We start from the raw sequence: 12,846 nt of genomic DNA on the forward strand, positions 1-12,846 counted from the left end.
GATATACTTCCTGAAACGTTAAGTCGCGTCCACACTTGCTGCTCAGCATTGTTTTCAACAATGTTTCGCAACATGTTTACGAGAATTTCATTAAAAAGCAACAATTCGCATGTTTCTTCAACAAGTTGTATGTTTTCCGTCAGGAATGGTAAAGTTCAAAGAATGTTGACAACATTGTGTTGGCACCATGTTGCGATTACGTCCACACTGGCTTTTTGTATTCGTTTATTTGAGTTTCATCTTTAGTTTTGTTTAGTTGGTTCACCGGTTTACATTATGGAGGACATGGTGTACATCACCATGTTTAGTGTGACACCGGTGTACATACATCATGGACCTCCGGAACTAGTTTGGAAATACTCTGCTTCGATACTTTGAACAAATACATCAAACTGTGATTTTATTTCGCGATATTTATGTCATTATGTATAATATGTTTAAAAGAAAAATACATACTATGTTGTCTTAATTATGTATACAGGATGCTACAAATTCGAGGTACGAGCATTGGTATCTCGGTAATCGTAATAGATACGGAGATGGTTAAATTGGGGCAAAGTTGCGCTTTGGGATGTTCACCAAGATGCCACCAATTTTTTTTTAAAAATGTCAAGGATTGCTGAGTTTTTTGAAAAAAAAACGGAATTTTTTGAAAATCTATTTTATTTTTTCCTGTCGTTACTTTTTAGAAAATCAAAAAACTAATTGCACATTCTCATAGCCACTTTACTAGGGCTATCTGATAGTATTTTTAGATTTTCAAATTAGCTGATAATTTGTGAGATACAGAGGCCAACTTAATTTTTTTAAATACGGACCTGCATTTTTTATTTCAGTTTTTGAAAGAACTCGGTCTCCTGAGTACGATGATATGCCACACTTGATAATTTTTTTTGTTTCGGACATTTGAACACATTTTATTTAAACTAATTTTAAGTTCGGCTCTGTTTTTTTTTTCAAACTGACTCTCTTGAACAGGTATCGCATCTCTAAACCGAGTGTCATTTTTAGATATTCTGTATCCTACTTTGTTTATTAAAATTTCAAAATCCGCATTTGACATTCGCGCAAAATTTTTGAAACTCATATCACATCGTAGTTCGTCGCTCAGCGAAAGAATAACGTCATCAGCTTGCAAATCGTTTAACAAATCACTGCCACTAAATTTTTAGATTTATCGTGAACACAGAGTAGGGCGCACCCAAAATCTTCTTTTTTTCTTATTTTTTTCTCTGAATGCTAAAGTTACGCAAGCTGCAGCCGCGAGAAGAACATCCCTTTCGCCGGACATATTGGAATGGACTAAACAATAAAAATGTTGCATTGGGCTTCCAATTTCCAACTTTTTGAATGTGGACGTCCTAAATGTTGTCAACAAGTTACTGCAACATGTTGTTAAGTGAAGACGGGTCTTTAAGCATTTTGTTGTCCATTGGACAAAATTAGTTTATTAGTTAAACACCACTGACAAGTTGGTGTCTGTTGAAGTAATGAAGCGGTGTTTACAAAAAATAACTATTTTATTTTGTAGATTTTCTAACAGTGGAAGTGGCGAAATACCCGTAGTATTTTTTTAAATATGTATTTTCTATGGTTAAGACGTATAAGTTGTTTAACGAGGTGGGTAAATTTTAGATTGATGAGTGGAGGGGGTCGCAGCACAGTCGAATATGGGGAATTTTGGGTTCTATGCTTGAAATAGATATTTTTTATCTTTTCTACATTTTTATGTCCCCGGATTGTCTTTACAAGAGGAACACTTTTTTATTATCGACATTTTGAGAAAAATGCATTCTTCATAAAAATTTTTGCTTGCTCTAAAATGGTTAATCTCGTTTATACTTTTCCAAATTTCCATACCGTTTTAGAGAAAATTAAAAGAAACATGAAAATCTAGTTGAGTTTTTTGAAAGTCCTAAAAAATATGAAAATATTGTTGAAGTTTTAGGTCCTCAAAATCAAAACGCGTTTCTATGATAATACCAATTCAATTTCATTCTTTGAGAGATGGTTATTATTAATTTTGATTAACGTCATATTATTTGCTGTTGTTATCAGATTTTCCGACAACTATCATCACCCTGTCCGTAGCACGTAGCATTGAACTAAATAAATTTTGTGCTTCTTTAACATTTTAAAACAACAAAAAATATGACTTTAATTAAAATTCTATGAATAACAATCAAACCAAACCAAATCAAAGAATGAAAACGAAGTTATATTACTATAGAAACGCGTTTTGATTTTTAGGACTTATTAGGAAAAAATTAAACAATATTTTCATATTTTTCTTAATTTTCTCTAAAACGGTACGGAAATTTGGAAAAGTATAAAAGGCATTAATAGTTTAAAACAAGCAAACATTTTTATGAAGAATGCATTTTTCTCAAAATGTCAATAATAAAAAAAGTTTTCCTCTTGTAAAGACAATCCGGGGACATACTGTATACTTTTTTGTGTTTAAACAGAAAAAAATCATCAATATTATTTAGTACCAAAATTGAATACATTTTAAAGTACACCTACAATACAGGATAGCACAACTGCAGAACAAAAGCAAGGATAATCCTGCAAAATTCAAAACACTTATTTTGCGTTTTAAAAATTCCGAAATAGGTACGGCCATCTAGCGCTGTTAACGCCAACTACTCGAACAATTCTCTCCTGCGGCGTTGCAGGAATGGTTTTGGTGCGGGCGCGGTCCGGCAGGCGTCGCCCGGCGTCGGTCTGGCGTCCTGCCGGCGCCGAACGATTCGACGCGGCCCCGGTGCGCACAGTCGAGAGCTCTGGCTGGGTCGTCGCGCTCGCCGCTCCATCTTGAGTAGAATATAGCTTGTGTACGGTGCGAGTGTATTTAGTGCGAACAAAATCCGATGTTTATATTTTGAAGTGTACAAAACTAAATCAAGAAATGTCTTCGAATAACCAGAAGCTATCGACCACTCAACGTATGATACAAGGTCAGTGCAAGAATGCGGCTAGAACGGCCGCGATAGCGGTTCTTCGCGCACTTCGCGTGCGGGATTGATTTTCTAGGCGCCATGACTATCGATTGCACCATTATTATGACAGTTTTCCGGTTAAAACGGATTATTCTGACGGCCATTGGGACGTGCGAGACCAAGGGGCGACCGGGGGTCTGCCGTGAGGGTCTCCCTGGACGACGACGTCGCCTGCCCGACCTGTCAGCGGCCCGCTGCGACACACGTCGCCGCCGCCGCTCCTGATTTAGCCGCGGCTCAGGCCAATGTTTACCATTTCGGGCACCAGTGACCTACCTGCAAAACCTCGCCGCTTCTCAACTCCGTTACCGGCGCTTCTTATGCCCAACAACCTCCCTGAGCCGAGCAGGGCTCACCTCTCAGCTCCCAACCGCCTCTAAAAATAATTTATTCCATCGATATTGACCTATAAACATTACAGGATCCCTTGGCATGTAACAGGTTGTTCGAAATTCCGAGAATCGTAGCAGTGTTACGCCTTAATTTCCGGCCGGATTTCTTTTTTCCCGGCTTAGCCGCATTGACAGGTGGCGTCGTCTTATCAGTCCCTTTGCTGCCAGTGGCGGTCATATGCCCCGCAACATCATCCACCTAAAAAGGATAATTCATGAAAATCTACCTCTACTATTTTCGACAAATTTTGCTTAAAATATGACGGCATATCTCTATAAACAACACTACATAGTTTGTTTGAATAGCTTTTATTCAAAGAATACATAAAATAAAAGAAGCCCTAACATAATAAACAACAGCAATATTTGAATGTCAGTAACAAATATATTTTTTATTAAAATTTAAAATCTAATAGGCTTTTTGTGGGTTCCTTCGCAGGAATTTCTGTTGCTTGTTCACCAAAAAAATATTTTTTTTTCTGATAGATTTAATCGAAACGATTCAAAGTAATATTTGTTTGAAATCTCAGATATGTAAAAGTAAAGTTTGGTTATAATTTAGCCTGTACAGCGAACGATTGATAGAGATTAACAATTTTTGTAATTTTAATTGAAATGTATGTTTTTCTTTTCATTTTTTCGATGTCGTTTGTCAGAATCATTTAAATGCTCGCTGAAAAAAGATGCTATGTATTGAAATTATCAAATTTATTTGTTGTTAATATTTTTTTCTATTTTTGATTCTTCTATGATAAGTGGCAGTCCCTATGACCACCCTTTGTGACCGCCACTGTCTGCTGCCCTATTTCCTTCACCCTCACGGATACCTTTGCATTTTTCGCCTCTCACTGACTTTTTGGAAACTTCTGGTTTTTCTCTACCAAGTACGCCTATCTCCGTCTCTGTCTCACTGTTATATGGGTGATTTTGTTTTAACTGTTATTTTTTGATAAATGCACGGGTTGGTTTTTAATAATTATTGTTTTATTTTGAGAATGGGATATTTTACCATAGATTAGTGTCTGTTAACATGGTCCTGGCATATTTCTTAAACTTAAATCGCAACTCAGATGACTTCCTTGCTTGTGGAAATATCCAATAATATAACTTAGGTGCGTTATAAGTATGTACATCAATTATTCATAAAGTATGATAAAAATATCAATAGAAAATAATTAATTAAATAATTAAAGATAAATTAATTAATTATTCCATCGATATACTAGCAAGTATATGTATGACATGTGCATGTCTCTTAAAAATTACATTTGTACACATTTCTGAGTTGAGGTACTTTTAAGATTGCTGCTTGTTAAATTTATATATTGTACAAAATTATCAATTTATTTTAAGTATAATAATATACACTAGGAGTTGAGTGTCATTAATAATTAATAATTAAATAATAAATAAACAACTTGACATTTAATGAGTTATGTTATAAGGTTTCTGCTGCAAAAAATAAAATATGTTTATGAGGATGCAATCCAATATCCAATATAAAAATTTAATTCATATATTGATAATGAAGCAAATGGTATAGGACATAAAAATCACAGTTAGAATCGAACCATTTATGAGTAAATAAACACACTAAAAATAGTGTGTTTGTATGTGCATGTTCCCATTTTTGTATGTTTTATGATGTTTGTCGTTTATGAGTACATACAAAGATGTGATTTTCACATAACTGTATTACTATTTTAAGAAACTAGAGATGCTACATACAGATTTGTCCTAGCCCACTTGGTTTCTGAAATGCCCTGCATTGAAAATGTTGCATTTTTCGACCCCCTTCGTATCTCGGTTATCTAACAACTGAGTTTCATAGATTTTTTCACGTAGAACTCAGTGGCGTAACTAGATTTTCGCTGGGAGCTGTCATTCTTGAAATATGACCCAAACTTATGTTTTTTTTTAAATATACATATATGTGTTTACGTATATTATTTTTTGTTTTATTTGCCTTGTTATGAGCCTTCTAAAAATATAGTATGCTCTATACTTATTTCTATAAATAAGGTAAAAAATGGATTATTTAACTTTTTAACATAGGCGGCTTGTTTAAATTAGTTAATCAAAACAAACAAATAATTTATTCGGCATCAAATTTTGGGTGTATATTCCAGACTAAAAAAAAAGTTTCTGTGTGTAGAGTTAGGTGCACAAGTGCATTAAAACATTGATAGGTTATTAGCTAAAAGCTGCACAAGTTCATTTTCGGTGCAGTTTATTAAGAAAACACGACGGAAAGCAAAATTATCTGGTTAAATAAAATAAAATAATAACACTTCTTTTAAACTAGGTCGATTTCTGTTAAAAAGTTAAATAATTAATTTTTCACCTTATTTATGAAAATAAGTATAGAGTATAGTATATTTTTAAAAGGCAGGGTGTTCCATTAAAAAAAACATAAGTTTGAGTCATATTTCGTAGAGTATATTTTTAAAAGGCCCATAATGAGACAAATAAAATAAAAAAATAATATACAGGGTGTTCCATTTAAAAAAAACATAAGTTTGAGTCATATTTCGTAGACGTAATGACAGCTCTCAGCAAAAAAATAGTTAGCCACTGGATTCTACGTTGAAAAGTCTACACAGCTCAGTTGTCACCTTTTCGATAAGTTATAGGATAATGAGATACGAGGGGAGTCAAAAAATGCAACGTTTTCAAATTCGCTCTGTATTTCAGGAGGTAAGAGAGCTAGACAAATCTGTGTGTAGCATCTTTAGTTTCATAAAAAAGTTGCTCAATGATCTGAAAACCCCATAAAACGCACGAATATGGGACACCCTGTACAGCGTTTTGGAGATCTTTGGCTTTAGGCCGATTCCAATTGGGACTTGGTGGAGATGTTTCGTGTATTGATATAAATATAACGGTTTCTATTTTTACGAAACTAGCAGCAACAACGGATACTTACGTGTGACTGCGTTAAGTACACCTCTTTCTTAAAATATATTATATCGGTCGTGAATCGTCATAATCCGCCACTATCGCAGCAGTTATAGACATAGAATTTGAGAAAAAAATGTTTTGTTTATTTGTATCGATACATGGACGAGTTCAAGGTCGAAAGTGTGTCGGTGATATACGGGAGACCTCGATATATAGGATATATGCATGTATAACAAAATTTATTATGCAATTTTTTTATGAAGATTACCCATCAAGATAATTTCATACGGAGCGACCAATAATGATTGAAATAGTTGTCGATACTGTGTTAGAGGAATTTAGGAAGCATTCAAAATCTCTTACGTATAGACTACAATTTTTAATTAAATATTACATATTTTCCTTATATTATTAATGTCGTATTTACAGTTAGGGCTTGGAATCTTTGGTGTTACAACAGCAAAATAAAACTGTAATTCACTACAATACACCAAAACACTTTACTTTTGCAGTGGGCGCGTGTTTCGTTAACCATGTTAGTATCGCGCATAGAGAAAAATATAATTAAAATAACTGAATTTATAAGGGCTTATTGTAATAATATGATAAGCCACTCAACTAGAAATCAGTTTTATTAACTAGTAACTAGTGTTTTGCTTGCCTTTTATCAACAGATTTGTTAGATAAATACTTAGCGAGTTAACTAAATAACCTAACACTAAAACGTCTTCAAATTCATATTTTATTAATAGTTAAATTTACACATTTTTTCAAAACTGCGAAGTTTAGGTATTAATTCAGAATTATGGATTTGTGGTATATCATGTTAGTACAATAAGCTCTTCAATAAAATTATAGAATGTATTTTGTTCAAATATATTAATTATGGATATTATTCCTAAGATACTAGTATTTTAATAAATTAGCGAGTTAAATATACAAACCATACTATTTAATATCAATCATTTTAGACCGCAAATTTGATAACAAATCTATAGATTTGGTTTTTAAATTGCTTTTTCTAATTCTTAAATATAGTTTAGAAAAGGATCTACCACATATTAATATGATACACCACACACACTTCTGAGAACAATGGATTTGTAATATTTCCAGCTAATTTGACATGATTACAATGTTGTTAAAATAAGTTAATGAATAGATAATTTTTGATTTAATAATGTTTAAGTAAATTATGTGCTGTAGGTTTTCTGTAATTTCATAAAAATATTTTGTTGTTCATCTTTTAAATTATTGAATAATCGCTTATAATTGAATTTCGCTTGCGTTTACGTCTATACGCAGTAGATAAAACATGCGAAGATGACTAGCTGATACTGAATGAACTGTGATAATATAAAGAAAATTTAATTTATTATAATGGAAAGTCAAAAATCTACAAGGTTAATGATCTTTATTATACAATAATGCTAATAATGCATGATAACTTAGTTTAAGGAAAATATATGCAATAATTTATTTTTTAAAGGTAAAATGATGTATATATTAGTATTATCCCTAATCAAGGGTATTACTATAATTATTCATATTTTTTTAATTAATTTTATGAATTATTGTGTACTCGATAATTCACGATTTTATAATTTCATTTGTACTTTATTATCTTATCAGGATTTAATATATTCCAAAATAAACATTCCAGTTTTATAGATCTAGGTCTTAGAAATATCGTCACACTGTATATGTAATTCAGTGACGTAAGTGTTTGAATCACAGAGTGATATAACGATTTTTTTTGTTTATTTATAAATATTATGGCAGATGCTATAAAAAAGTAATATTATAATTATTATTATATTAATTGGTAGTTGTTACTTAAATAGACATTATAATAATTTCTAATATAATGATTAGAAAATTAAGTACCGAATTTTTTGTTTTGAACTTCTATAGCCTTATCAGTTATATTTTTCTTTTTTTCTTTTAATTATTATAAACAAAATCACTAATATATTTATCTAAATTACTACATTATCAAACATTATGAAGTGCTTTATAAATATAGGTACCTATAAAAATAAAAATTTATTAAAATTTGAAAGCAAGGAAGTTTATAAATTGATGCTAATATTTTTAAAACATTTTCTGTAAGATTATATTAATATAACAATTATTTCATATACGGTAGAGCAAAGGTTGATTCTTCCGGGGAGCACAGTCAGAGTAGATCATCTGCAGGTCATGGCCACTCAAAAAGAATTCTGTGAACGCGAATGTTAAACGACTAAAGTTTACCTTGAAATTTATTATTATACATAACCCGTTGGATATACAAGGTGTCTTAAATATATTTAAGACTCAATATTTTTGAGGGGTGATATATTTCGATCCCAGAAACACGATTATGAAGTTTTTTTCACGAAAAAAAATTTGGAATTTTTACAAAAAATCATTTTTTTAAAATTTTCAAAGTAAAATTACTCGGTTATTTTGGACTTTTTTTTTGAAAAACGGAAAAGAGAAAATATTATGTTTATTTTATCGAGATCTACCGGCTCTCAAAATATTTGCATTTATTTAAGACTCACCCTGTATATGTCTATTTTTTTAACTTTCTGATCGTCTTTTGTTTATTTTTATTTCACTTTGTGGCGGTCCAGATAAAACCTGTCCCGTAAACAAGTGCTACATTTAAAATGTTTTACTATCTCTACTAGGTAGCTTGTCAAAAAACTCCCAGACACTAATTTTCATCCAAATACTGACGTTACTTCAGAAATTATTTGGAAACAATCGAAATAAAAATGAAACTTCAACGCCCTGTATCTCCGAAACTAAGCATTTTAGGGCATACATTTAAACGAACGTTTTTACTTATTATTATCTGAAGAATATGATGCCGAAGTTTCCAGAATACAATTTGGACCACCCTGTATACACTCAGAAGCTAGTGCTCCACTTTTCGAGAACGTTTTTCTTTGTATTAATATAAAGCCTAAATGTTCTCTAACTTTTACTAAGAGAAAGATTGTTTTTATAATTGTTTTTTAGATATCATTCAAGGGAACAGGTGTCTATTAATAGAGTTACGTTTCGTAAGTGACCAGTCGGTGTCCTCTAAAAAATTCAGGACGAAATATTTTTTTATTATAAAGTGTAATAATTCTTTATTATTTTGTTTACTTTGTTTAATTTCAGTTATGGTTTAATTTCATAAAAATCTCTTTTCTATAGTGAATACTTAGTGGTATTATATCAAATTAGATCCAAATTATTCTATTTTCTTTAGAAACCAATAATTTTTTAAAGAAGATTTAGGTCAAGAACTTTCGTATTATGTTTGTTCCAACCCCAAGTTTTAGAACGGTTCTGGAACCGTTCTGAAATCATTGGGACTAGTCTTATCCGCATGCGTTAAGTTGGCACTGTTTTTGAACGATTCTAGATTGACAATCGGTTGGAACAGTTTCGGAACCGTTTTTAATCTGTCTTGTCAAAACACCGGATAAAATAATCTCATTTTTTGTTTGATGTAAGATGTAAACAAAACAAACCTTAATAATATTCTTCACAGATATCCTTATTAGATAATACGCCTTATTAATTGTATAGAACAGTGGAAACTGTAAAAAGTGGTAAATTACTACCTACATTAATAAATGATGGACACAAACCATATAATTTTGGTAAGTTTCACTTGGTTTACTATTCTTTTTTTTTGTTGAAAAGTGTGAAGTGTAAAATGTTAAATTAAATAGACAATTTCTAAGTATAGAAAGAATTCTAAACACTAAAACCCATTAAACTCCAAACAAATCCACAAAACAAAACAAGCAAACGCTCCGGCCCAAATGTCAATCAGCTGATAAAATTTACTAACAGCGCATGTCTGTACAAACAGTTCCCACTTACTGGCAAGTATCGAAATTACGGTTCCGAAACCGTTCTAATAACGATCAGAAAATTGGTTGGAACGCAAAGAGAATCGTTCGAGAAGGATCCCCATCAAGGTTGGAACGCTTTTAGCCCTATGCGCATGAACGGAACCGTTCCTCAACGGTTCTCAGCCGGGTTGGAACAAACCTATGTGTCACTTTTCTGGGAACTAAATTGTAGTTTTATGTTAAATGTGTTAGCTTCAAATTCTACATTTTTAGGTTGATACCTAGTAACTTTTGAAACTAAAAAAAAACGATTAGGTATATTATTTCAAGAATTTATTATATTTTTTTTGGATGGAGAAATTAAAAAAAAATAATAAAAATTACACAAATCATCCACAATTTTCCGAAGCTCTCTCTCGTTAATTATGTTGGTATTAACAACAGATGAGAAAGAATATAATTTTAATTGCATCAGTCCAAGGAGTTTTGGCGGTATTGTGTTTAATTTGGTACATAGAATGTAGAATGGTATGGGGAAGATTACAGATCTATCATGTCCTCCTTTCTTGAGTTATAACTCATCAGACAGTCTCAGGGATTTGATAAAAGCCAGTTTCTGAGACAGTTTTTTCAGAAGATGTTAGTTCTCCATCTCCGATATCAGTCGTACTAAAGTTTATCGCACAATAATGCACATACAATTTTTATATTTTGATGTAAGTAAATAAATTTATGTCATTTATTTTCTCATACATTTTACTTTGCTTCATATGACGAACAAGAGATTATTAGATACAGAATAACTTGTTGAATTGGTAGTATTGGAAGTTTTATCCATTGTGGAAGTGATGATATTATCACAGATTATACAGATTATAAACTTATCGTCAAAAGCATTGTTTTTCGTGGTTCCAATTTTCGGAGTCGCGCACTAGTTAGGTTACTAGTTTGCGCACATAGCACGCCTATTATGACCTCTAAAATTGTGCACAGCTCTTGACCGGCCTTGTGACCGGCCCAGTTATTACGCTATTTAAACGCGAGTTTATTTTTGCGCACAGGAAATTTTACTCGTTTGATCATCGTCATAATTTTCGTACCACGAATTAGGGACAAGATTTTTATCTGTATAGTTATAGGATACCTAATCTGTGATATTATTAAATATATAATTTTATATATTTTTTAATTATAATTAAAAAGTAAAGATATTTTTCTTTACAGCGATTTTATTACGAGCAGGTTTTTATTGCAGTATACTGTTATCGATTACCTACATATAATTATGTTTACGATTCATTTTCTTACGTTCAATATAATTGAGATTTCTTTTAAATTAATACTTCCATATGAACGACAATGCCGAATCTCAAATATTTAATCACAATGGCAAATATGGATTTTATACGACGATCCAATGTAAATAAAAGCTGTTTAATCTACTCTGACGATATGCCTCTGGTTTATGTTTTAATTAAACACAATAAAGTAATTAGAATTTTAGCAAACTTGACGTATAGACGTTTTTTAATTGTTAAGCGTGAAATTTTCAAATAATTTATGTATTTTAAATTAGTCTATTTTTGTAGTTTTAATTTCTTTCATTAGTACACTGTACAGGGTGCGTCAATCCCAGATCATGTCGTCTGTCCCAGATCTCACGTGTACACGCTTTCCCACGCCGCAACACGTGGGCTCACGTGGGTCCACGTGGGATAGCGTGGCGTCGCGTGGCGTGTGGCTTAATGGGGTCACGGCATAATTGTTAAAGTATTTTTAACCTTTTCACGAATTTTATACCCTTATATTATTTTTTCTCAGAAATCGTCCAAAATTCGGATGCATGAAAACTAGACTTAAAGCTTAGTTTTCATGCATCCGAACATTGAATGCTTTCTGCGAAATAATGATGTCATATACTCGTATTTTAAGTTTTTTTTTTGATATTTTCCATGTAGTCAAATATTTTTCACTAGATAGGTATATTGTTTTTGGTTTCTTTTTAGTTAGTTTCTTAACTGTCAGTGTTGTTTTTTGCAAAAAACATTCGAAATTTGGAAGCCTGAAACTAGATTTTATGACAGACACAACTGTCACTATCATGGATCTTCTGGTTGGACAGACAATAATAGGTCTGCCAATAAGACCACAATTTTATCTCTCATTCAAATTTAGGAATTAGAATTAAAACAAAATATTAATCATGGGTCATATTATGGGTCAACATAAAATAATTATCATAATAAAATGCCCCAAACATGACGTTAATATATTTGATAATACTATAAATAATAAGGAATTATATGGAGTTCAATTGTCTGGAAGGAATACCAACTAATTATATATAAAATTATTAATAAATATATTAAGTGTTTAGATTAAATTCTTAAATTGTTATAATATTATTAATTGGCATTTCAAAAGTCATATTACTTTAAAATATTCCGAATTGTACGAAATATTTTATAGGCGATTCTGAGACTCATCAGAGTTTTGATATTTTATAACTTTAATTTTAAAATTTTTGTAATTTAATGTACAGGGTGCATCAAAAGGAATCTAACAAATGGTAAGACAATTATCATAATATGACATAATATCATATATCGGGTGCGTGTCAAAAGCGGCTCAACCCAATAACTTTTTTATTTGTTCAGATAAAAAAACGAGATTTGGTATGTTAGTATATGACATAAATTAGGATTG

At 31.6% G+C, this 12,846-nt stretch overlaps 1 protein-coding gene across 5 annotated transcripts in view; it reads left to right on the forward strand.

Annotated features, from left to right (window-relative positions):
* Positions 1-2,782: 2,782 nt before the first annotated feature.
* The window catches only part of LOC115886477 (serine/threonine-protein phosphatase 2B catalytic subunit 3-like), a 420,648-nt gene continuing 410,584 nt past the window's right edge, over positions 2,783-12,846 (forward strand). For all 5 annotated transcript variants that reach the window (XM_030905640.1, XM_030905639.1, XM_030905641.1 and 2 more), the window contains exon 1: positions 2,783-2,960. In XM_030905640.1, the coding sequence (XP_030761500.1) occupies positions 2,912-2,960 (49 nt within the window). In that variant the 5' untranslated portion in view covers positions 2,783-2,911. The remainder of the gene's footprint in view (positions 2,961-12,846) is intronic.

Source organism: Sitophilus oryzae, unplaced genomic scaffold, assembly GCF_002938485.1.
Source record: "Sitophilus oryzae breed Bouriz unplaced genomic scaffold, Soryzae_2.0 scaffold_489_pilon_pilon, whole genome shotgun sequence".
Classification (NCBI taxonomy): domain Eukaryota; kingdom Metazoa; phylum Arthropoda; class Insecta; order Coleoptera; family Curculionidae; genus Sitophilus; species Sitophilus oryzae.